The sequence below is a fragment of the Salvelinus sp. IW2-2015 genome, linkage group LG28, assembly GCF_002910315.2.
Source record: "Salvelinus sp. IW2-2015 linkage group LG28, ASM291031v2, whole genome shotgun sequence".
Classification (NCBI taxonomy): Eukaryota; Metazoa; Chordata; class Actinopteri; order Salmoniformes; family Salmonidae; genus Salvelinus; species Salvelinus sp. IW2-2015.
Window position 1 is genome coordinate 16,509,002 of NC_036868.1, and position 27,587 is coordinate 16,536,588.

The 27,587-nt window shown below is 43.1% G+C and overlaps 1 protein-coding gene across 1 annotated transcript in view; it reads left to right on the forward strand.

The window, feature by feature from the left end:
* The first annotated feature begins 8,208 nt into the window (after positions 1-8,208).
* LOC111954006 (patched domain-containing protein 1) overlaps positions 8,209-27,587 on the forward strand; it is a 36,624-nt gene continuing 17,245 nt past the window's right edge. The window contains exons 1-2 of the mRNA XM_023973490.3: positions 8,209-9,049; positions 11,467-11,947. Of these exons, the coding sequence (XP_023829258.1) occupies positions 8,450-9,049; positions 11,467-11,947 (1,081 nt within the window). The 5' untranslated portion in view covers positions 8,209-8,449. The remainder of the gene's footprint in view (positions 9,050-11,466; positions 11,948-27,587) is intronic.

Consider the following 27,587-nt stretch of genomic DNA (forward strand, 5'->3'; position numbering starts at 1 on the left):
TACTGTCTTGCTGAAAGGTAAATTTGTCTCTCAGTGTCTGTTGGAAAGAAACTGAACTCGGTTATACTCTTGGATTTTGCCTGTGCTTATCTCTATTCTGTTTATTTATATCCTAAAAAACTCCCTAGTCCTTGCCAATTACAAACATACCCATAATATGATGCAGCCACCACTATGCTTGACAATATGAAGAGTGGTACTCAGTGATGTGTTGTGTTGGATTTGTCCCAAACATAGCGCTTTGTATTCAGGATATAAAMTTAATTTKTTTGCCATATTTCTTGCAGCTTGACTGAGGGACCTTGCAGATAATTGTATGTGTGGGATACAGAGAAGAGGTAGTCATTCACAAATCATGTTAAACACTATTATTGCACACAAAGCGAGTCCATGCAACTTATTATGTGACTTGTTAAGCACAGTTCTTACTCCTGAACTTGCCATAGGCTTGCCATAACAAAGGGGTTGAATACTTATTCACTCAAGACATTTCATCTTTTCATTTTAAATTAATTTGTAAAAAAAATGTATTACATTATGGGGTGACAAGCCAGTGTCACAAAATCTCAATTTAATCAATGATAAATTCAGGCTGTAAGACAACAAAATGTGAATAAAGTCAAGGGGTGTGAATACTTTCTGAAGGAACTGTATTTACTCGGGACCAGATTCGGACATTTGTCATTTATAGAAGTATGGCGACAACCCGTACATGTGCTACACAAGAACCAATGGAATTCTCTGTTCATGGACACCCCTCGCTAGCACCATTCACTAATCACCATTTTTCGAGCTTTGTTCTTTTAATCTTGTAAACGTACTTAATTGTGCTAGGTTAGCGCAACGGAGAACAGAAACTGGATAGTGGTTGCTGATCACATGAGAGTACATATTTCATGTTCTTAGGCTGTGTCTACACAGGCAGCCCAATCAATTTTAAGAGTTAAAGTGCAACCCATTTCACCAGGAGGCAAATGTAAACAGGAGGCTAGCACATAAGCCTGGAGAGAAGTACAAGAGGACATATGAACAAAAGTGGTGTTAGGGATAGGATAGGATTCTAATACCGATTTTGTTTCTTCACCTCACAATATGGTCAGATTTTTTTATGGTTGTCTCGTCATTATCGTTATTGTCTTGACTGTATTTCATTTAATATATGTATTTTTTTATTGTAAAAAAAACTTTACCAGCCATGTTCACATAAAAATACAACTGCTCTGCTCTCTATGAAACAAATATAAAAACCCTCTACCCTAATGTAGTTGGTTTCCAGCATCAAATAAAGGAGAGGATACCTACCCTATGAGTGTTCTCTGCTCTCTCAGGGAAACTAGTCGTTCCCCCTTCTCTCCCAACTGCCTTGTCCCCTCCTTCCTTGAGGGAGGGGACAATAATACAAAAGACTGGGGAGCTACAGGCTGCCAGATGGGAAGTGATGTCATTGGCAGACCTGTGCAGACTGGAGGTGGCTGTCCTCTTCCTCCACAGACTCCCCCTTCCTGTTCTAGTGGATGAATTATCAGATATGAACAAGAATAGAAACACATCAACTTTAACACAACTAAATGCCAAATTGTTTATCCATTTATGGGTCCTGCCAAAGATCAAGTTCCGCAGCTATAATCGGAAGGGGTCACTCACCGCAATGCGTTTGGACCGTGTCCTTAGAGGGCATCATGTTGTCTGGCTTATGGAGGTTAAACTGCGCCTCAGCTCCTGCATGGCCTTCCACTCGTCCAGACACATCTCCATGGCAACCTGGACCACCACCTCCCCCCTCCACCTCTGATGGTCTGTGATGAATGGGAGGGATATATAATACAAACATTACCACTACTAAAAATATAATTATACACCTGTTGCACTTTGCATCTTCCCAGTATCAATCAAGGATATTACCTCCAAAATTGTTGTGTTGTGGTGTGTGCGTGTGTTGTTCCCCCCCTCCCATCTCTGTGTGTGTGTGTGTGTGTGTGTGTGTGTGTGTGTGTGTGTGTGTGTGTGTGTGTGTGTGTGTGTGTGTGTGTGTGTGTGTGTGTGTGTGTGTGTGTGTGTTGTGTGTGTGTGTGTGTGTGTGTGTGTGTGTGTGTGTGTGTGTGTGTGTGTGTGTGTGTGTGTGAGGAGGAGAGAGAGACTCACTGATTCTCCATCTCCACTGGCTGTTGGCTGCCCTCAGGAGACCGTAACCATGCTAAACCATCCATCACATCACTAGGACTTATAATCAAAAACACATGTTTATTTTTGTAACTTAACTCCATGTGGTACTCACCCCATGGCTACAGGGTATTGAAAAGAGCCCCAGTTCAAGGGTCCACAAGCCCCATCTCTTCTTCTTACAGGAGATGCCTCTGAAAGACAGGAAAACAACTTTACATTTACCATGTGGTAAACAAGGATGACACATGACTTGTACACCAAGTGTACAAATCTCTTTTGCAAGATTGATAAGCACTCACATTCCACTGTGGTGTTCATATTCTCTCTTGCCCCTCAGGTTGAAGCTACCTGTAGTATCTATGTTTCTCTGTGCTCTTCTCCCCCCCTCTCCCCCCCGGACCCGTCCGTCAGAGTCTGCGTAATAAGCTGGCCTATGGAAAACATCAGTGGGGGTAGAGTTAATCACTATCTCACTGATGGTCCATATAATAAGACTATTTTTTTACAAGGCGATGAACAATAAAACGTTTGGCGTGAGCGCGAAAGTTTCAAGCTCATACGACAACCATTAGCCTGGGAGGTGATGAAGCAAGAAATCCATACGTCTCCACCTACTTCTGGATGGAGTACTGCTGTGGGTGCTCCTCTTGGTTGGTCCTGCATTCCCCGAGGCTGGCTCGCCTTGTGCCCCTCTTAGCCTCCTCTCACCCCTCAACTCTCATCCTGGACTCCTCCCCCTCAGGCAGAATGTTTACCACCTAAAGAACATGGAGATTGAAATGGAATAGAGTCAAATAACTTGCTGTCCATGCATCTACAGATACAGTGCCTTCAGAAAGTATTCACACCCCTCGACTTTTTCAACATTTTGTTGTGGTACAGCCTGAATTTTAAATGGATTAAGTTGAGGTTTAGTGTCACTGGCCTACACAATACCCCATAATGTCAAAGTGGAATTACCTTTTTAGAATTTCTTACGAATGAATTAAAAATGAAAAGCTGAAGTGTCTTGAGTCTAAGTATTCAACCCCTTTGTTATGGCAAGCCTAAATAAGTTCAGGAGAAAAATGTGCTTAACAGGTCACATAATAAATTGTATGTGCAATAACAGAGTTTAACATGATTTTTGAATGACTACCTCATCCCTGTACCCCACACATACAATTATCTGTAAGGTCCCTCAGTCGAGCGGTGAATTTCAAACACAAATTCAATCACAAAGACCAGGGAGGTTTTCCAATGACTCACAAAAAAGGGCATCTATTGGTAGATGGGTAAAATAAAAAAGCAGACAATGAATATCCCTTTGAGCATTGTGAAGTTATTAATTACACTTTGGATGGTGTATCAATACACCCAGTCACTACAAAGTTACAGACTTCCTTCCTAACTCAGTTGCAAGAGAGGAAAGAAACTGCTCAGGGATTTCACCATGAGGCCAATGGTGACTTTATAACAGTTACAGAGTTAAATGCTTGTGATAGGAGAAAACTGAGGATGGATCAACAACATTGTAGTTACTCCACAATACTAACCTAAATGACAGAGTGAAAAGAAGGAAGTCTGTAGAGAATAAAAATATTCCAAAACATGGCACTGAAGTTAAACTACAAAAAATGTGGCAAAGATATGAACTTTATGTCCTGATTACAAAGTGTTATGTTTGGGGCAAATCCAACACAACACATCACTGAGTACCACTCTTCATATTTTCAAGCATGGTGATGGCTCCATCATGTTATAGGTATGCTTGTCATCGGCAAGGACTAAGAAGTTTTTTAGGATAAAAAGAAACAGAATAGGGCTAAGCACAGGCAAAATCATAAAAGAACACCTGGTTCAGTCTGTTTTCCAACAGACACTGGGAGACAAATTTACATTTCAGCAGGACAATAACCTAAAACACAAGGCCAAATTATACACTGGAGATGCTTACCAAGACGACATTGAATGTTCCAGGCCTTGTTACACTTTTGACTTAAATCGTCTTGAAAATCTATGGCAAGACTTAAAAATGGCGGTTCAGCAATGATCAACAACCAAGTTGACAGAGCTTGAAGAAAATAAAAAGAATAATGTGAAAATATTGTACAGTCCTGGTGTGCAAAGCTCTTAGAGACTTACCCAGAAAGACTCACAGCTGTAATCGCTGCCAAAGGTGACTCAGGGCTGTGAATACTTATGTAAATTAGATTTTTCTGCATTTCATTTTCAATACATTTGCTAAAATCTCTAAACACATATTTTCACATCATCATTAAGGGGTATTGTATGTAGATGGGTGAGAGAGAAAAAAGATGTAATCCATTTTGAATTCAAGCTGTAACACAACAAAATGCGGATTAAGTCAAGGGGTATGAATACCTTCTGAAGGCATCTACTGTTAATGTGCCTTCTCAAATGGCTTATCACTTTGACTTTCGGTCCTCTGCTGAACTAGTCAGCCGTGTCACAATCACACCTGCATTTATTTCCTCATTGGGGGCAATTTCTCCCCCCCAAAATTCTGCATGTATCAAACACACACAAACCTCTCAATGACAGATACATATTTTATGGCTTCAGAGTACATTCAAAACTCCCAATGGGCTGTCACTGGTGGCCATTCTGAGCAGTCTAGAACTATGACTAGAACCTCATAAGAGTAAGAATAACCTGAAACCTCTTGAGCTTCCACTGTTCTACTCATAGTTTGAAACTGCAAGTGAAACAGAGTCGAAGCTCACGAGTTCAGGGTGGCCGTGTGAGGCTACTATGATTATTTTGAAAAATGAATTTGAGAGAGGTAAACATTTCTCCAACCTCATTCTTCAGCATCATGTGGCAGGGCTACCGTTATGTTTATATTAGGACTAAGGAGTGCACCATTAAGTTGAAACAATATTATGTTACACAATATCAGATGCATAACTTACTGTACTGTAATGCTGCAGAGACACCATTCCTCTTATCACAGCGTTCCTTGCTGATGGATCCCTAACATTTCCCCCGTCTTGTCTTATTAGCCAACGGTGTACAGTTCGGATCTTAGACCCTTCTTACAATTTCTTGTTATGCTTACCTTTTTTMGACTAAATTACCTTTTCAATTGCTTCCAAATTGCTATCACTGTAGTCCTATGTAAACCAATTAGCCTGGCAATTATCCTGGCAAGCATGTTCATATGTAAATATTTCAAATAATCATTGTGACGGTGAATTCTGAAAGGAGGCTGTCAGATAGTGTGATGATACTTACTTGTAGTACATGGAACCAGCAAAGTAACACTCCAGACTGTGGGACGATTGATTTGTATTTATGCTGCAGTAGTTTATGTGTCGGGGGGCTAGGGTCAGTTGGTTACCTGGAGTACTTCTCCTGTCTTATCCAGTGTCCTGTGTGAATTTAAGTATGCTCTCTCTAATTCTCTCGTTCTCTCTTTCTCTCTGAGAACCTGAGCCCTAGGACCATACGTCAGGACTACCGGGCCCATTGACGACCATTGTCTTGCTCTCAAGAGTACAAGACACTAGAGACGCATATGATGCGTGAAGTTCCAAAGATTTTGACGAGACGATGCCAATGACTGGCCGCCGGTATAACAAAGGGAAGCCTTCCACTTTATACCATGAGTTCCCAGACCTGCTTGTTTTCAACCTTTCTCATAAGCATTGGTCATATCGGCTATTGCAAAAGCAAAACTTGAGATTTATTCATCAGCTGAATTATATATCTCTGACCCAATGTTGTCCATTTCATAAGTTGGCTTTTCATAGACCAGACACTATTTAGAGAAAGTCTTGTAGGCTCATCTCATCAATTAGTTGGCAGCGTTGCCGTGGTACTCTCTTTCTTTCTCATACGGAGACGGTCTAGAGGCCCTGATGTATCCACCATATACCGTCAGGCAGTAGAGACTAGTCCTCTCAGACACCGTGTGGTGACTCCTAATACTGTCCACGAGGCTACCAGCCTGCCTCTCTGCGATATTCGCAGTCTCGAAGACTTGCTCTGCCCTGGGCGGGAGCGTATAGCGAAGGAGGCCCGCTACTCCGTCCCAGACCTGCTGTTTTCAACTCTAATGATCGGCTATGAAGCCAACTGAGATTTATTCCTGATTATTTATTGACCATGCTTTCATTTATGAACATTTTGAAAATCTTGGCTCTCTCTATATTTCTCCTTCTCTCTTTCTTTCTCTCGGAGGACCTGGCCCTAGGACCATGCGTCGGGACTGCCGCCCGTGTGACTCCTTGCTGTCCCCAGTCCGCCTGGCCTGCTGCTATTCCAGTTTCAGCTGTTCTGCCTGCGGTTATGGAACCGCCACCTGTCCCAGACCTGTTGTTTTCAACTCTTGATGATCGGCTATGAAAAGCCAACTGAAAATTATTCATGATATTATTTGACCATGCTTGTCACTTATGAACATTTTTGAAAATCTTGGCATAGTTCTGTTATAATCTCCACCCGGCACAGCCAGAAGAGGACTGGCCACCCCTCATAGCCTGGTTCCTCTCTAGGTTTCTTCCTAGGTTTGGGCCTTTCTAGGGAGTTTTTCCTAGCCACCGTGCTTCTACACCTGCATTACTAGCTGTTTGGGGTTTTAGGCTGGGTGTCTGTACAGCACTTCGAGATATTAGCTGATGTACGAAGGGCTATATAAAAATAAAATTGATTGATTGATTGATTTGATTGCCTTTATTTCTTTCATGTCACAGTCAACCATTTCACATCTATAACACAAAGAGAAAACATTAGTGAAACAAAGTAGTACATCCAATCATTGATGGAATAATGACTATAATTAATGTCAGGTAGCAGTTTTGACACCATTCATATTGATAGACATAAAAATTGTTCATGAAACAGCCAACAAGGCATCACCCTGATTTATGAGCCTCTAGGGCTGCTATTGAATCTGATCAGCCTGGCAAGAATAGAGCTCACCCACTGGATCGTATGCATCAGCCTATGAGACACTGACTGCTAATATGCCTGCGAGGAGCTTTTCTCATGAAACAGACTAGCTAGCCAAGTGAGCATGCTAAGCAGCCATTCTAGCAAGCTAGCTAACAAACACAAAAATATTGCTTATCTACAACAAATCAGTCTGATTTAATATCAGTGATATATCAGTATAAAGCTGCTTTAATTTTGAAAGATACTAGCTATATTACCTTTTTCCTTTAGGCTTCGGCTTTCTGGCTCTGTTTGAATGTGGCTTGATGGCTAGTTGTTCCTTGCACATGCGATTGGCTCTGGTCTTGGGGGCGGCATGCAGGCTGGGAGACATGCTGCCTGTCAGGCTCTGTTAAGGACTTAAACGCCCCATGAGCGAAGAGGCTGTTGCTGTCCTGGTGCTGAACTTCCGAATTCCGATTGCGTTGCTGTCCACTTCAGTTGTTCCGAATCGCCTCTATTAACTAGTTTGTTTGTTTTTTAACATCGGACGATTGACAATACTTGTTGTGAGGCATCAAAAATTCCCAACAACGCAAATACTTACAATATATAAATGCTGCATTGGTGTAGGACCTAGGCTACTGTAGAAATGTGACCCCAGACGATGACTTGAGAACCTTTGTCACTGAATCCCAACAGATAAAAGTGAGCTAGCCTACTGTAACCCAATGATGTCACTGACAGTGTTGTCCCAGGTTGGGTGGCAGATGTAAACAAGTGTCGCATTGAGAGGCAATCTAGTGTTTCTTTACTTGACTTTGAAGTAGAAATCTCCTGACGTGCAAAAAGTACTTTATCAGTAAACTCCCCATGACTTTGAAAGGCTTTGTAAAACCCGCTGTCTCCCTCTCTCAAGAGGCTAACCTAGGTTACTGGCTATTAGATTTACGCGCAACTGTATGGTTTCCCCATTCATGAGGTGGGAGTGATTTCAGGAAGTGCATTTGGCCATTGTGCCACCAGTGAATATTTCACGACTCTCATATGGCTATTGTGTGTGCTTCTACAATAAACCACCATCAGCATTACCCCGTCTTCCCCCTTAATCCCAGCACATGGTTACAGTCAAGTAGCCTACATAAATCAGGCGCCACCGATAGTGTAGTTAGAACTAGGAACACATGCACATCAGACGGCCGCGGCTTGCTGCTATTGCAGCAGGAGCAATAGGAATAGTCACTGGTCCGCGGTTAGTAAAGGAGGGGAATGGCTTGAAATGAAACAAAAAAAGCAGAGATGATAAGTATATGACAGTTCTTGTTGCAAATTGCTGCAGTGCTCTTTTTATAGGTGTAGTGTATTCTCATTCGGATTGACTAAACTGGGCAACCGAGCCTCATGTCACATGTGCTTCATAGGAAGAAGCTGGGCATCTGCAAGCTGGATCTGGAGGAGGATGCTGCGGCAAATGATACACAGAGGGCTCAAAGCTTCGTTCTACTGGCTGGGCTTATTTGTTAGTAGGCATCCGGTTTTTTTCCTCACCGTTCCCGCAGTCTTAACCATCATTTTCGGATCTACCGTACTGAGCCGATTCAAGCCCGAAACGGACATCGAGATACTGGTTGCCCCGACACACAGCTTTGCTAAAGTAGAGCGGAGTCTTGCGAACAGTCTTTTCCCCATCGACCAGTCAAAAAACAAGCTGTATTCCGACCTGCATACCCCCGGCAGATACGGGAGACTGATTCTGCTTGCCAAATCTGGAGGAAATATACTGGAGCTAGCCGACCAGGTCCTGCAGGTTCACAAGCAGGTGCAGGATTTGCGGGTTAATTACAAGGGATTCAATTACACTTTCGCTCATCTCTGTGTCCTGAGCCATCGGGATAAGCGATGCCTCTTGGATGATATAATTACGATATTCGAAGATATCCGCTTAGCCATTCTATCGAATCACACTTTTTCAAAGGTGCTCGTGACCTATCCAAATACAACATTAAAGGTAAGACGGCGAGGATTTWGTTTTATAACACAATAGTCTACAATGTTTCCGCCGGCCGCGGGCATCAATTACCGATTTAAGTATCGTATGTGGTGGCAGTTACCCTTAAAGAGAACACGACCGACGTGCTTTGCTACCCCAAACTCCGAATGACCTGGATTAGCAGTGGGACAATGTATCTGCAATGAGACCATAACCTACTGTCTGAAGCCTGCATTCATTTTTTCAATGAGCAGTGGTTGTATTCGCTCAGCCTATTATGTAGACTGCGGATGTCTTCATATATCAGGCAGGCAAGGCAAGGAAATACTCAGAATGGACTGAACAGCCAATGTAGGCTAGTTGTTAGCTGCAGGTTGTGAATTGGCTGCATGGCCCTGCACTGCTCCAATATAGAGGGAATGTGTCCCTTCTTATTTTGATGCAGTGCAGTTCTCCCTCTCCTGCACATATAGAATGYCATTGCTGATCGACTAGTATGGAGCCTGCATCCTCTTGTTCCCTGTAAGATGTTGCTATGCCTCCTAAGTGTGTGCTGTGGTGCAGCCCTCTGCAGATGTATAGCAAGGCTGTTAGGCTACCTCTGCTCATGTCATTTTAGACAGTAGGCTATAAATTAGGTTAATGTTTTAATCAGATGTTACACAATTACAACAGGTAGCCTAATTTTACAACAGGTGACCAGATCTGTTGATAATACCATGACACATTGAGCACATGTGATGAATGAGTGTGGAAAGTAGAATATTGAGTATGATCTGCCTTGAGGAAGACTCACTATAGTGGGTGACATGGCTCGTTACTGAGTTGAAAACTGTTCTGTACTAAATTAGGTCTATGCTTCACAGAGTATCTTAAATCGCAAYGCACAAATCTAGCTAGTGTTGTATATCCTCCAATAAGAGAATCTCAGGTGGGAGGTTTGCTAATCCTCCTGCACCAGGCCTAGCTGTGAGTAATGCACTGGGCCTGCTCTTTTCATTCAACCTGGGCTGTCCCTAAATCACTTCTAGATTGCACATCCTACCACTGTTCATTACTCTACATCCAAGGCCACTGTCTTCACTCACTGATTGTAGGCAGTTGCCTTATTCCCTATGGCTCTGGCCCTTGTGCTCCCCTTGACACCAACCCCCAAGTTCCCGCTTTAAGGTTAGAATAAACTGACCTTTTCCACCCCTCTTGGCAGATACTTCTACAGCGCCATTCAGTCGCCGTGTTGTGTCGCCTGCATCATTGATATTCCCCGTCTGTCTGTGCAGATTGTCTTGACATGTTTTTTGCTCTTCATTCAGTGCTTTGATGTCAGCTGGTGGCTTTATTCATTTGTTTACTAGTCTGATGCTAACCCAAGCCACAGCACTGCACTACTAATGTTAAATCCCTGGATGGTATGTCAGAATTTCATGGCTTCTGCTTGTATGAGGAGTCCTTGTGGTGTAGGGTTGATACTATGAATGTTCAGGCCCAGTGTTACTGAATATGCCATTTACATGATAATGGTAGAGAATAAATGGCAATGATATCATGCAATTCCCTATTGTGCTGACAGTGCAAGTGATATTTAATTACTATACCCCATGGAATCCCTCACTTGCTGATGTTACAATTGTACAATCAACATAAAAAWTTTCATTTAAGAGATTCAGGATTGGCTGTACAGTACAGTAGGCTACAGTACAATAGCTGCAAACATAGATCAAATCAGGCCAGCTAGGGCCCTTGTCTGAAATGAACAAACAATGCTTTATTACATTTGCATCGTTTCACTATTGGCTGACAAGTTAGCTGTTCATCCACTTGTCCAAGAGATCCATCTTCTTTGGAGGGCAGTCAAGTGGTGTCATATATCTCATCTCCACATATCAGTCACTGGAAGAATTATTGTCACTGCATCGCTATACTAGTGGAGCTCCGATCTAATAGGACACCTACAATATGCCCGTCTAAAAACAACTAGGCAGCCAGTGATTGGTTTAATGCATTTTTTATTCAACAGTGTTTAAGTAATCATACAGTACAGTGCATGTCGTCTGATTCTTTAGTCGCCGTAGTAATGGGACATTCTCAAGCATGAATCCAAGATACACAGTTCAACTTACTATAGTAGAAACAATGGGAATAGTTTGCCATACCAAGCAATAGTAAATGGGTGCTAAGTATGATATAGTATTTATCTTAACGTAAAATGTATCAAATATGGGAATTCATTCATATTGTAATGTTTGATTGGTGGGTCAGTGTTCAAATCATTTACAAGATTTAACCATAATCCACAATGAACTACAAATTACAACTGTTGCTAATATCAGGTAACAGAAACCAAACAGCATATCTCCAGCTTCGCTCTGTAGGGACTTGAGATCCGTCTCTCAGTGTGTCTGATAGTAACCTGTCTGCTGTGCTCCCTCCCCCAGGATGGRCGTGTGTCCTTCATCGGCCACCAGCTGGGTGGAGTGGCCTTCTCGCCCAACAGCCGAGACCAGCAGGTGAAGTTTGCCCGGGCCATCCAGATCACCTATTACCTTCGCAACCATGGCCCCGTGGTGCAGGACGTCATCGCAGAGAAGTGGGAGAATGCCTTCTGCACCCTCATCACACGCCTGTCCACGCTCAGCGAGGACCTGCACATCCAGTCTCTCACCTCCTTCAGCCTGTGGAGGGACTTCCACCAGACAGGAGTGCTGGCTAAAGGGGAGGTGCTGGTCAGCCTAGTGCTCCTTCTGCTGGCGGCCACCATCTCCAGCTCAATGAGGGACTGCCTGAGGGGAAAGCCCTTCCTGGGTCTGCTGGGTGTGCTCACAATAGCCATCGCCAACGTGACCTCCGCTGGCATCTTCTTCATCTCCGACGGGAAGTTTAACTCCACGCTGCTGGGGATCCCATTCTTCTCCATGGGTGAGTGTGGAGCTGCTTAGCCTTATCAGCGGAGGCCATGTTGCCTATTGGGGAGGGGATTAGGGTAATTGGCTGTTGTGTGCTTCCTCAAAGAGGGGCGCCCTGTGCTACGCTGATTGTTTTCGGTTTGTTGTGGCAGTGTGTTGTAAATTTGCAAGTGTTTGTGTGCCTGCATATGTGTGTGTCTTACAGCACATCCTTCAGGACAGCACAACAATGCTTTATATTTCTCAAATAATCAGAAAGCTTCTCATGGACACCATCTTCAGCTCCTAGCACTCGTACAATTACTGCTATCATCCTCAGAGTTTCATCAGCACTTCATCAGCACTTAAGCATTCAATCATCAATCACGTTTTAATCAATATTCTTATCATTTTTGGCCAACACACAAAATACATACCTAGGGAAGCATGCCATGGGTGAAGGGGAACGGTACCAGCGGTTACGAACAACCTTGCCATAAACATACTCACAATCCATTGTCATCACTTTGGTTTAGGCCACAGTCGCCACACCCGTCCTCCCAAGGAACCCCAGCCTGCACATACTGTAGTAGGGGGATCCCCTGAATGAAATAGACAACCATTTATAACCGTGCTACGCCCTTAATTACAACGAGGCAAACCTGGCACTTGCAGAGAGGAAAATACGTTCAAGAACAACAAATCTCAACAGTTCAAACCCGTTACATTTACAAACATCACTATCATAATTGTCCCATTGTCGGTGGAGGGTATAAACGTTTCCCAGCAGAGTTGTCCTCTAATTTCTACTCAAACTGTTCTAAGCCACAGTATCACGAGGAGATCTCCTGTGTACGTGGCTTCTGCCTTATAACCTATTTTCCCAGTCTGAAAGGTTCAGAGGTCAATCAAGCCCTGTAGGCTGAGACTACTCTAGTTTGAAGTAAATAAAGTTTAAGTAAGAAGCAGGAACAGGAGGCAAAGGCATCTTGGTGACCTCGGTTGTGTCTCATCAGGGAAGGAGAGAGAGTCAGGGAGGAATGGAGGAGGACGGACATAGGCAGGGAGGAACTTAAATACATGTGACAGGTCCTCCGAGACGACAGATGTCCACCACCCACCTCCTGGGATGACACTATAGTGTAAAGACTGTACTTGAGTCCATCCAAATCAAATCAAATCAAATTTTATTAGTCACATACACATGGTTAGCAGATGTTAATGCGAGTGTAGCGAAATGCTTGTGCTTCTAGTTCCGACAATGCAGTAATAACCAACAAGTAATCTAACCTAACAATTCCACAACTACTACCTTACACACACACACAAGTGTAAAGGGATAAAGAATATGTACATAAAGATATATGAAATTGAGTGGTGGTACAGAACGGCATGGCAGATGCAGTAGATGGTATAGAGTACGGTATATACATATGAGATGGAGTACTGTAGGGTATGTAAACATAAAGTGGCATAGTTTAAAGTGGCTAGTGGTACATGTATTACATAAAGATGGCAAGATGCAGTAGATGATATAGAGTACAGTATATACATATGAGATGGGTAATGTAGGGTATGTAAACATTATATTAAGTGGCATTGTTTAAAGTGGCTAGTGGTACATTTTTACATAATTTCCATCAATTCCCATTTTTAAAGTGGCTGGAGTTGAGTCAGTATGTTGGCAGCGGCCGCTAAATGTTAGTGGTGGCTGTTTAACAGTCTGATGGCCTTGAGATAGAAGCTGTTTTTCAGTCTCTCGGTCCCTGCTTTGATGCACCTGTACTGACCTCGCCTTCTGGATGATAGCGGGGTGAACAGGCAGTGGCTTGGGTGGTTGTTGTCCTTGATGATCTTTATGGCCTTCCGGTGACATCGGGTGGTGTAGGTGTCCTGGAGGGCAGGTAGTTTGCCCCTGGTGATGCGTTCTGCAGACCTCACTACCCTCTGGAGAGCCTTACGTTGTGGGCGGAGCAGTTGCCGTACCAGGCGGTGATACAGCCCGACAGGATGCTCTCGATTGTGCATCTGTAGAAGTTTGTGAGTGCTTTTGGTGACAAGCCGAATTTCTTCAGCCTCCTGAGGTTGAAGAGGCGCTGCTGCGCCTTCTTCACAACGCTGTCTGTGTGGGTGGACCAATTCAGTTTGTCCGTGATGTGTACACCGAGGGAACTTAAAAACTTTCCACCTTCTCCACTACTGACCCGTCGATGTGGATAGGGGGGTGCTCCCTCTGCTGTTTCCTGAAGTCCACAATCATCTCCTTTGTTTTGTTGACGTTTGAGTGTGAGGTTATTTTCCTGACACCACTCTCCGAGGGCCCTCACCTCCTCCCTGTAGGCCGTCTCGTCGTTGTTGGTAATCAAGCCTACCACTGTAGTGTCATCCGCAAACTTGATGATTGAGTTGGAGGCGTGCATGGCCACGCAGTCGTGGTGAACAGGGAGTACAGGAGAGGGCTCAGAACGCACCCTTGTGGGGCCCCAGTGTTGAGGATCAGCGGGGTGGAGATGTTGTTACCTACCCTCACCACCTGGGGGCGGCCCGTCAGGAAGTCCAGGACCCAGTTGCACAGGGCGGGTCGAGACCCAGGGTCTCGAGCTTGATGACGAGTTTGGAGGGTACTACGGTGTTAAATGCTGAGCTGTAATCGATGAACAGCATTCTCACATGGGTATTCCTCTTGTCCAGATGGGTTAGGGCAGTGTGCGTGTGGTTGCGATTGCGTCGTCTGTGGACCTATTGGGTCGGTAAGCAAATTGGAGTGGGTCTAGGGTGTCCGGTAGGGTGGAGGTGATATGGTCCTTGAACTAGTCTCTCAAAGCACTTCATGATGACGAAGTGAGTGCTACGGGGCGGTAGTCGTTTAGCTCAGTTACCTTAGCTTTCTTGGGAACAGGAACAATGGTGGCCCTCTTGAAGCATGTGGGAACAGCAGACTGGGATAAGGATTGATTGAATATGTCCGTAAAACACCAGCCGCTGGTCTGCGCATGCTCTGAGGACGCGGCTGGGAATGCGTCTGGGCCTGCAGCCTTGCAGAGGGTTAACACGTTTAAATGTTTTACTCACCTCGGTGCAGGAAGGAGGCCCGCAGGTTTTGGTAGGGGGGCCGTGTCAGTGGCACTGTATTGTCCTCAAAGCGGGCAAAAAAGTTGTTTAGCCTGTCTGGGAGCAAGACATCCTGGTCCGCGACGGGGCTGGTTTTCTTTTTTGTAATCCGTGATTGACTGTAGACCCTGCCACATACCTCTTGTGTCTGAGCTGTTTGAATTGGCCGACCTCGAAAATTTTGTCTTTCTGTGTTTAACTGTGGGAAAACTTAGCCTGTTGACTTGCCTTGGCGGAGAGAATAGCTTACACTGTTAATGTATTCGGTCATGCTTCCGGTCACCTTGCCCTGGTTAAAAGCAGTGGTTCGCGCTTTCAGTTTCACGCGAATGCTGCCGTCAATCCACGGTTTCTGGTTTGGGAATGTTTTAATCGTTGCTGTGGGTACGACATCGTCAATGCACTTCCTAATGAACTCGCTCACCGAATCAGCATATTCGTCAATATTGTTGTTGGACGCGATGCGGAACATATTCCAATCCGCGTGATCGAAGCAGTCTGTAGTTATCCTCAAAATGAATAACATAATTATCACCAGACTCAAAGTCCAAAATTATATTTTAATTCTGTAATATTAAATCTGACAAATTGTACTTGAACCAATTTCACTTTCTTAGAGAAAATCAGACCTCAACCATTCAACAATACTTTTTGAACTAGGATAAAACCTACAGGTTGGCAGTTCTCACCACGTCAGTGGACAACCGTAAGATGAGACAYCCGGACAGAGTCTTAACACAGTGCACCTTTTCATGTCTTTCCCCAACTATGTATATCTGGGATGTCATCTTAGTGAAGCCAATTACTGTAGCGCTGAGCTTGTCAGTTCTRCTCTCCCTGGGTAGCTGGAGGAAAAAAGGGAGGGGGCTTTGTACCAGGACTAATGAAACATACATGACAGACACATTGGCAGGGCACTGCCTGCCATTCTATCTCTGCTCCAAATGAGCTGTGGATATCGACCTCACCTACTGTATGCTCTACCTCACCCACACTATTTACTCTACTGCACTGTAAATGAGTACCTACTTTCTGCAGTTCTTTTAATGATTCCTCTGTGTTGGAAAATATGGAATTCTATATCCCAGAAAGAGTTGACTCACAATCCTAGAACATAAATCATATCAAGAATGTTTTTTTTTAATGGAGCAAATTTAAATATGTTGACACTGTGTATATGCTAAACAGAATGGTTCTGCAGGCAGGCAGGCACAGTGGCCTTTGTGGGAGTTGCACTCCATTTCAATGGAATTTCTCCCGTTTCATGACTACTGACCACCCTGGAAAAACTGGGCCTTAGTAAATGCCTATACCAAGTACTTGTATCTAGGGCTGTTACGGTGACTGTATTACCGCCACACCGGCAGTCACAAGTCATGACCGCAGTCAAATTCCACGTGACTGTTTAGTCATGGTAACTAGGKTTCTTCAAGCTCTGATACTGCTGATGGTCATTCGTAGCCAACCAAACTTTAAATTGCCGGGTACTCAGCACTCCATTGTCCCTCTAATCACTCTGATAGCAATGCAAATGTTTTCGAAAATCAATTCAAACACTTCATGAGAGCTCATGTTGTTCAACATTTCTATAGGCTATGCAATTGCGTGAGAAAACAGTGATGGCCTRTAAAAAGAGGATCCCATCAGCTTGTATAGGCTAGGCCTACTGTATTTATTTATCAACTTTCCTAATATTAAGCATATTGCTTTGCTTTACAACAGGAGTATAGCCTACCTGGCTGGCATGAAAATGAACCAAGGGAAAAGGTCCTCCATTTAGCTATTTAAGTGCATAGACATATTTTTTTCCAATTCCCCTGTTCCGAGACAGGTGCATGAGAATGGTCCATTCTAAATCAAACTAATTTCACACATACAGTATATTATTGTGAGGACAGACGCTGGGAGACGATGGTGACAGATGTGCGTAATGATGGGCCGCCTGGTGCCCTCGAGCGCCAGAGAAAGGGAGCAGGAGCAGGCGTGACAGTACCCCCCCCCCCTCACGCGGCGTCCCACCTGGGCGAGCCTGACGGGCTGGTTGAGGCGTGGGAGCCGGACAAGCCAGCTGAAATGTGGAAGCCCAAAGAGCCGGCTGAGGCCTGACAAACCGGCTGAGGCGTGGGAGCCCGACGAGACGGCTGAGGCATCACATGGGATGGGAGCCTGATGAGCCGACTGAGGCGTGGGAGCCCGAAGAGCCGGCTGAGGTATGACATGGGATGGGAGCCTGCCAAGCCAACCGAGGCAAGAAAAACTCGAGCCAGCTAAGGCATGGAAGCCCAACAAGCCWGCTGAGGCACCCCCGGTTCCTACGGCAAAAATTCTTACATTTCGAGCCTAGTTAGTTTAGCTATTGAAAAAGCCAGGAACCTTCCCGCTAGCCATGYTTGGCAGAGACAATGGATAGTCTGGACATGCTGGGAGATAAGTTTGGATTAGTCTGCCATGTAACATGCTTCTGTCTATAACGTGAGCTGTTCGGTATGTGTTGACAGTCCTTTCTACCGTGATGTTTTTGAAAGATATAACATAGCCATCGAGATCTACAAAAGTTGTGCTACTTTTCTCAACATTGATACCTTGAATTTAGCAGGCGCTGTCGACAGATCAGTTTGAAAAATTGAACGGGCTACTTTCTGCCCACACCACCGTCAGTGTGAACCGGAGTGACTTGTCACAATGCTGGCAAAAGAAGATGAACTGTAGCTACAAACAAAACTACAAACAAGTTAAGTTAAATTAAAGTTAAACGAGTTAAATGGTTCCAGTCTGCCGTGAAGCGTTCATCCCTTTATACGGGTGAGAGTCTGCAGTAGCTACATTTTCAGATATGTTTTTAATTTTGTCAGAAAGTTGTTATTATTGCAAGTCAAAGCATACTGTTAGCTAGCAAACGTTAGCTTGCTGGCTAGCTAGCTAACGTTACATGTATGATCTGTGCAGTAATATTATTTGGATCAGAAATCCATTTGCATTGCTAGTTATAGCCTAATGTTAGCTAGATGTGGCTTGGGGGTGGTTATAGAATTTCCTTCACATTAACCATCAATTTAGACAAGTGTGTTGGATAAGCGTCATCTAATAATTATAAAATATTTTTATCTCTACACTTTCTTTTTTGATATTGCTACTATGCAAGTAAGCACTTCACTGTACCATTTACACCTTCTGTATCCTGGGCATGTGATAAATAAACTTAGATTTGATTTGATATAGGGTGTGTTTACCACATGACCTCACATGTGAATCCTTAAAGAGATGGCTGGGGCCAATGCTTAAGAAGGTGTGAACGATTCTGAATGGGTGTAGACAAAGAGCTCTCCAGTAGGTGTACCAAACTATTCAAGGGACATTTTCGTAAGTGGTGTTACGAGTTTATCAACTTTCAAAGCAGAATTACTTTCCCATTGTTCCTCAACTGCAGTGTATGATATACAATTTTCTAGCTCTGAGTCTCTACTTTTATCCATTGTAAAAAACACAACTTCAAATTTTGCTACATAAGACCAAATCGAGGCTTTCGTTCACAAATGTAGATGTTCCAAAAGTCTGCATCAGTGGCTTGTAGGCTATGCATGGAAGCCAGGAGATGCTAAACATGTTTATGTTAATTAACGGTCAATTACTGTGAGACCGGCAGTTATTTGCTTGACAATCACCAGCTGACAATTTCATGACCGCCACAGCCCCCTTCGTATCTCATTCCCATCTTCATTTTGAAAGTGCTCCCCTGCACACGCCATGCTTCCTCTCCATAGTCCACAGTCAGATCAATCACAGTTACTGGTTCTCTACAGGAGGTCCTTTCTGATTTACAGTGTTTTGCATTTTCCTTTCTGGGCAACACCATTCTGGAGGCATTGATTTTATCCCGCAGGCTAAGATGAATAGTGACACTGGACAAGGCTGTTCACACAACGTGGTGAACAGGGCTCCTCTGGGACCCAGCCGGCCGCTGATGGACTGGAACAACTGACGATACATTCATAAATATTATTGTCATGAACGTAGGATGATTATTATGTTGTGACAACTTCATAGCCGTTGGGATTATTGCCATAGGGAATAATATATTCTTTAGGCCTTGATTAACAAGAACCAATTAATTGTGCTCAGATGAGTGTCCCGGAACAGATGTCCAATCAGAGATAGTGAAACAGTTACGAGAAACATTCTGAGAGAACCCCATGGTGAATAACTTCAGGATGAGGGGATGGTCATTTATTTAAGCAATGTATGTCAATGCAGACAGTTGATTGACATATAGTCAAGTTAGAATCATTTTAATTTCCGAGTAGCGACACGGAAGATATGTTTTGTTGGAAAAAGCCAGTCCACCAGGACCAATGAGAATGGAGAAGAAAGCAGTGGGAAATGCTATAGCTAATGTGTTTGGTTCCTAATGATCACACTGATTAATTACCATGAGTGAAAGTGGGATTTACAGAGAAGAGGGAATAACACTGTCGCATGTCTGGTTGAGGGTTGATTTTTATTAGTGTGGTGGTTATTATCATTCATGATCAAAAGGTCCATGGAATTAATGAATAGATGTCCCATATCAATACACCACTAAAGAGAGCAACCACATTTACTCATTCCACATAAACACATTAATTCCTAAGAGCAGTCGAAGCAATAGAATAATGTAGGTTTATAGGCAGCTATTTCACTTCTTGGGCTAATTTGTCAGTGCTGTTGCGTCAAAGACAAGTCATTCGTATTCAGTGCTGTGCTACTGCTGCCACCAACTTTGAGTCAGTCGCCTCATCCAGGATGAGTGTGAAACAAACAGACACTTGGTGGGTGTATCATGCTAGTATAGACAGTCCAGATAGCTCTTCCTCAGTACGTCAGCTCATRCTCAGTACGTCAGCTCATTGAMCCAACTCATTACTGTTACAGGCCTTAGACTGGGGATGACCGTGTGCTGCATGTACACACAAATGGACCTATTCCCTCGAGGACACACACAGAGAGACACAGACACACACACACATACCAGTCGTGACCCATCTTTCAGGGCATGTGGGGCAGAGATTTAAGAAACTTTTTTTTTTACCTATTGGTAGATGGGTAAACATAATAGACATCTAATATCCATTTGAGCATGGTGAAGTTATACATTATACTTTGGATGGTGTATCAATACACCCAGTCACCACAAAGATACAAGCGTCCTTCGTAACTCAGTTGCCGGGATTTCACCATGAGGCCAAATGGGACTTTAAAACAGTTATAGAGTTTAATGGTTGTGATAGGAGAAAAGTGAGGATGGAACAACAACATTGTAGTTACTCCACAATACTAATCTAATTGACAGAGTGAAAAGGAGGAAGCCTGTACAGAATAAAACATTTTAAAGAAAACTTGGTTCAGTCTGCTTTCCACCAGACACTTGGCGATTAATTCACCTTTCAGCAGGACAATAACCTAAAACACAAGGCCAAATCTACACTGGAGTTGTWTACCAAGAAGACAGTGAATYTTCCTGAGTGGCCGAATTACAGTTTTGACTTAAATCTACTTGAAAATCTATGGCAAGACCTGAAAATGGTTGACTAGCAATGATCAACAACCAATTGGACAGAGCAAAGAAAGAGTTTGGAAAATAATAATGGGCAAATGTTGCACAATCCAGGTGTGGAAAGCTCTTAGAGACTTACACAGAAAGACTCACAGCTGTAATCACTGTCAATGTAACGGTTTTCGTCGTCTGAAGAAGAGTAGTCGGACCAAAGCGCAGCGTGGTAAGTGTTCATGTTTTTTATTTACACTGAACACTAAATAAAATAACAAGAGAATAAATGAAACCGAAACAGTCCTGTAAGGTACTAAACAGAAAATAACTACCCACAAAAACCATGTGGGAAAAAGCTACCTAAGTATGGTTCCCAATCAGAGACAACGATAGACAGCTGTCCCTGATTGAGAACCATACCCGGCCAAAACAAAGAAATACAAAACATAGAAAAAAGAACATAGAATGCCCACCCAAATCACACCCTGACCAAACCAAAATAGAGACATAAAAAGCTCTCTACGGTCAGGGCGTGACAGTCAAAGGGGCTTTTTCAAAGTATTGACTCAGGGTTGTGAATAATAATGTAAATTCTAAAAACATGTTTTCACTTTGTCATTGTTGGTTGTTTTACATGTACATTTTAGACATTTAGCAGATGCTCTTATCCATAGTGACTTACAGTTAGTGCATTCACAGTTAAGGTAGCTTGGTGGGACAACCACATTTCACAGTCATAGTAAGTACATTTTTCATCAATAAAGTAGCTATCAGCAAAGTCAGAGCTAGTAATGGGGGGGGGGGGGGGGTCCTAGCTTCAGGGGGAAGTTGGTTCCACAATTGGGGTGTCAGGACAGAGGAGAGTTTGGAGTGTGTTGAGCGGAGCTGTCTTCCGCTAGGGGTGGGAGGGCCAACAGACCGGAGGTGGCAGAACGGAGTGGGGTGTAGGGTTTGAGCATAGCCTGGGAGGGGCGGTTCCTCTTGCTGCTCCGTAGGCAAGTACCATGGTCTTGTTGTGGATGCAAGCTTTGACTGGATGCCAGTGGAGTGTGTGGAGGAGCAGGGTGACATGGGAGAACTTGAGAAGGTTAAACACCAGGCAGGCTTCAACATTCTGGATAAATTGCAGGGGTTTGATGGCACAAGTGGGGAGCCCAGCCAACAGCGTGTTTCAGTAGTCCAGATAGGAGATGACAAGTGCCTTGGATTAGGCCATCATTGTAAATCAGACTTGCCTAGTTAAATAAAAGTTACATTTTTTAATTACATTTAAATATCTAACAAGTAATATCTAACAATTTCACAACATATACCAAATACACACAAATCTCAGTAAAGGAATGGAATCAACTGGTTGATGGACTGTGAATAATGGTATGTCTATCTCCCAGGAAATTACAAAAGAAAAGCTCATACTAGAAGATCTCATGTCAAGTGTTATTGAAGTGTTTTAGTTGCAGGTTCACCTGACTCATCTAAAGCCTATAATTTTAGGGTTTTGCTATATGCCACCAAGTGCTAACACTTATCACTCATCCAACTAGAGTGCATACCAATACTTTTGGATCTTTGACATCCACTTGTATTGAACATATCTTCACTAATGCTGCAGAGCTTAGCTCCAAAGAAATATCAGTTCCTATTGGCTGTAGTGACCATAACATTGTGGCAATAACAAGGAAAGCCAAAGTGCCAAAGATTGGGCCTAAAGTCATTTATAAGAGTTCATATGAAATGTTTTCTCGTGACTCTTTTGTTGAAGATGTAAAACAATGTATGTTGTTCTGATGTGTGAAGTGAATCCAGATGCAGCACTGGAAGTATTTGTAAAATTATTCATGACAATTGTTGCCAAGTATGCGCCTGTTAAGAAATTAACTGTGAGAACAGTTGGAGCCCTCTTGTATGATGATAAATATAAAAATGGTATGGTTCAAAGAAATTATGCAAACAAGTCAGGCTGCTCAGTTGATTGGTTGACATATTGTTGACTTGCTCACTAAATTGGATAAATTACATTCCCAAACCAAGATACATGTCATAAAACAATGGAAAAAGACTTTGGAGCAGGGTTTCCGTTATGAAAYTGTGGCGGGACATTTGACCGGCAGCATTTAAATTTACCAGACATTTGAGAAATGTACCGGACCCATATGCATTGGGTGRGTAACCTGATTAGGGTGTTCACCCACGGTGCTCAGAATGACAGAAATCACATTGAGATGGTGGTAATTAATCTTAACATTCAAGTCGAAGAGGCAATAATGTGTGCTTTTACCGCGCACTTTTCCTCATCCAAGAAGACGACAGCAAAATCACTAGCCTATGCATAGGCGGAGCGTGAGTTTCACGTTTGAGGAAGCACATTTTCACCATAAAAATCCTCCTTTATAATAAAGTATTCCATGCATGACATTTTCAGATTTATGTAAAATAGCCTACTATTCGTAATGTGATGAGTAGATTGGATAGTCACCATTTAGGATAGTAATACAACTCAATCCTTGTTCGCAGAAAGACCGTTCAATGCATGGCTGAGTATAGTGTGTAGAGGCTGGGATATAGGCGATATCAGATCTGTTTATTCTTTCTTAGCACTGGAAAAACACATTTCATGCAATTTTACTGCACTTTATGTGACTGGAGACATTAGCAGAATCTTTTTTAACACATCAAATTACACGGTAGCCTACTCTCCTGACATTGACAACCAATCAATAAAAACGACATTGTCRATATAATAGGGCTATGAGAAGGGGAGACACGAATAGAATATGATGTCCATCTAAACTGGAAAAGGAAATTATTGTCCAAAAACAAACTTTTAAGTGGCACTGACCCAACAATGACAAAGTGAATATGCGTGGTGCGCACTCACTGGGGACATGAGCTCGGTTGGTACCAATAAGATAGGCCATATGCCTAGTGTTGTTCACTCAATTAAAGTGAGCATTTTGATAACTAAAAGACAGATTAGAGTCTTTTCATTGTCTTCTCTTATTTTGAAATATTGCAAAATACCTGGGCCTCTCTACTTTTCACTGACAGTAGCAACTCAACACTAATCTCTTTGGTATTTGCTTCGTGCAGCCTTTCCTTCTGACTGTAGGCAATGTGATTTAAAACAATGCCATTTTTTAAGGCTAGGGGAAGCTAACGATCCTCTGTGGCCAAATCATGCTTTAGTAGCCTATTTTGAATGATTGTATTTATTTATGTATAGCCAGGAGTAGGCTAATTAGGCTATATAATTTTGGCAATTGAATTTACTTAGGGAAAGCTTAGCTTCCCCTAGCTTTATAGACGCGACGCCTATGAGCCTATGTCAATCTGCTATACCCCATAGTAGAAAAGRTGACCTATTTTATTGGTCAGCTTTTCGAGAAAGAAATATCCCAAACAYTACAATAGATCCCAAATTCATACAACCAGTAGGCCTAGGCTACATAAAAGAAAACATTAAAAATCAATGAATCTGATGCAACAGATAAACTATTATTTCTTAARATTATTAGCGCAGCAATGCGCYCAAGGCAGGCTATGAAGGAATGTGCATTTGGCTACCAGACAATGAAAGTTGAAAACCAATAGAACATGAGAGAAATAAGCTACTGGTTTCAATGGCATATGGACGTCTGTATAAATAATTGCCTCCACGGATATGGTAGGATTTTGCCTTGGCGACTTTGATGTAAGGTAAAACATGACTCATAATATGCAGCAAAACGTTCAGGTTTCAAACAATTAAGTAGCTATATGTTTTCAAAATGCATACTGCCTCTAGCATACTGCCTCCAATTACCAGTTGAGAAATCCAAATATTAGCTATTAATCAAGGCCCCAGAAATATTTTTAACACATGATTGCATTAAGAATGACTGTGCAATGACTGGGCTTATAAAAGCGCTGGCTGACAGATTTTCAGCTAGAAGGCTCTGTACATACCGAATATACACACACAGCTTCTCTAACATCAGATAGATACAGTGGGATGTCCCTCAGCGAAGTTGCCTTGGGCGTTACTCTTCTCTATGTTTTACAAATTARTAGCCACTCGTCATACACAAAGCTAGAATGACTACACCACATGACCAAAAGAATGTGCACACTTGCTCATCTAAAATCTCATTCCTAAATCATGGACATTATGGAAGTTGGTTCCCCTTTGCTGCTATAACAGCCTCCACTCTTCTGGGAAGGCTTTCCACTAGATGTTGGAACATTGCTGCAGGGACTTGCTTCCATTCAGCCACAAGAGCATTAGTTAGGTCGGGGCCCTGATGTCGGCCGATTAGGCCTGGCTCGCAGTCGGTGTTCCAATTTATCCCAAAGGTGTTCGATGGGGTTGAGGTCAGGGCTCTGTGCAGGCCAGTCAAGTTCTTCCACACTAATCTCGAAGCCATTTCTTTATGGACCTCCGTTTGTGCACGGGGGCATTGTCATACTGAAACAGGAAAGGGCCTTCCCCAAACTGTTGCCACAAAGTTGGAAGCACAGAATTGTCTAGAATGTCATTGTATGCTGTAGCGTTAAGATTTCCCTTCACTGGAACAAAGGGGCCTAGTCCGAACCATGAAAAACAGCCCGAGACCATTTTTCCTCCTCCACCAAACTTTACAGTTTGCACTATGCATTGGGGTAGGTAGCGTTCTCCTGGCATCTGACAAACCCAGATTTGTCCATTGGTCTGCCAGATGATGAAGCGTGATTCATCACTCCAGAGAATGCGTTTCCACTGCTCCAGAGTTCAATGGCGGCGAACTTTACACCACTCCAGCCGATGCTTGGCATTGTGCATGGTGATCTTAGGCTTGTGTGCGGCTGCTTGGCCATGGAAACCCATTTCAGGATGCTCCCGGCGAACAGTTATTGTGCTGACGTTGCTTCCAGAGGCAGTTTGGAACTTGGTAGTGAGTGTTGCAACCGAGGACAGGCGATTTTTACGCACTATGTGCTTCAGCCCTCGGCGGTCCTGTTTTGTGAGCTTGTGTGGCCTACCACTTCGCAGCTGAGCCGTTGTGGCTCCTAGACGCTTCCACTTCACAACAACAGCACTTACAGTTGACCGGGGCAACTCTAGCAGGGCAGAAATTTGACGAACTGACTTGTTGGAAAGGTGGTATCCTATGACTGTGCCACGTTGAAAGTCACTGAGCTCTTCAGTAAGGCTATTCTACAGCCAATATTTGTCTATGGAGATTGCATGACTGTGTGCTCAATTTTATACACCTGTCAACAATGGGTATGGCTGAAATAGCAAATCCCATTCATTTGAAGGGATGTCCACATACTTCAGTATATAGTGTATAGTGTATATACAGTATGCGGATGATTCCACACTCTACATGTCACCACCCAAGCCAGTGAGCTAACTGGAATTCTAAATAAGGAGTTACAGTCAGTATCAGAATGGGTGATTAATAATAAACTGGTCTTAAATACATCTAAAACTAAAAGTATAGTATTTGGTTCAAAACATTCTCTAAGACCTAAACCTCAGCTGGAGTTGTACATAAAGGYTGTGAGCATTGGTCAAGTTGGGGAAGCTAAACTCCTAGCTACAACAWTGGATGATCAATTATTATGGTCAAGTCATATTGACAAAGTTGTGGTGAAGATTGGGAGGGGTATGTCTGTTATTCAGGCTCTGGTCTTGTCCCATCTTGATTACTGCCCAGTAATATGGTCAAGTGCAACAAAGAATAGACCCAGCTGCAGCTGCCTCAAATAGAGGGCAGCACGCCTTGCCCTTAACTGCCCGTGCAGAACATCAACGACATGCCTGCCAGTCTTTCCTGGTTGAGGGTTGACGAGAGATGAACTGTTCTCTTCTAGTTTTCATGACAAGTATTGCTCTAATGACATTTCCAGATTGTCATAATCAAATCAAATTCAGCTCAGACAACCATACATATGCCACCAGGGACTCTTCACAGTCCCCAAGTCCAAAAGGAYTTCACGGGAACGCACAGTATTATACAGATCCTTCCATCTCCAATTACTCAGGAAAACAGCAAAATTGCCTTAAAAAAAAGATTAAACTACATTTCATGGAACGGCAGGGACTGTGAGGGGACACACACATACATACAGACACTCCAACACACACATTCTTTTGCTGTTGTTGTATTGTTTGTACTATTATTATTTCTGTTGTTGTTGTATTGTTTTTATAGTGTTCTATTAAAAAATGTGTGTGACTGTCCTTGTCTATCAGTGTATCAGAGTTTTGTTACTTGTCATGTTTTATGTTTTGTGTGGACCCCAGGAAGAATAGCGTCTGCTTTGGCAAAAGCTGGGGATCCGAATAAACCAATGAACACACTCTCTCTCTCTTTCTCTTCCACTCTCACAAACACAAACACACACACACACACACACACACACACAGAGAGAGAAAGATTCACACAAAATTAATTTATCTCGCAGAGCAAACCAAAATATATACATTTAGTGGATAGGAAAGTGTATGTGTTGAACACAACCTATTGATCTGCTCCAAGGAGAGCGAAAAATATTCAGGAAGACATTAGATACATTCTGACAGAGCTGCTTATCACTAATGTCCTCAAGCATGACATATTACATGTCATTAAGCTAGCAGCTATTTCATTTCCCATTGCCGTGTTGGACCAGAAAGCAGAGAGATTCTAACCCTAACCCTAACCCATAGGAAAGTGTATGTGTTGAACACAACCTATTGATCTGCTCCAAGGAGAGCGAAAAATATTCAGGAAGACATTAGATACATTCTGACAGAGCTGCTTATCACTAATGTCCTCAAGCATGACATATTACATGTCATTAAGCTAGCAGCTATTTCATTTCCCATTGCCGTGTTGGACCAGAAAGCAGAGAGATTTCAGGGCAATGCGGCAGCAATCTAAGTTAGAATGGCATTTCTATGTTCACCCAGGCAGAGAGAGAAACCACTCACCATGCAATATGGTTAGACGATGCATACTTTCCTCTACCTGAACTTTTGCCAATACAGTACTTGGGTCTGTATGTTTTGCCCAAATTCATTCACATCATCTAT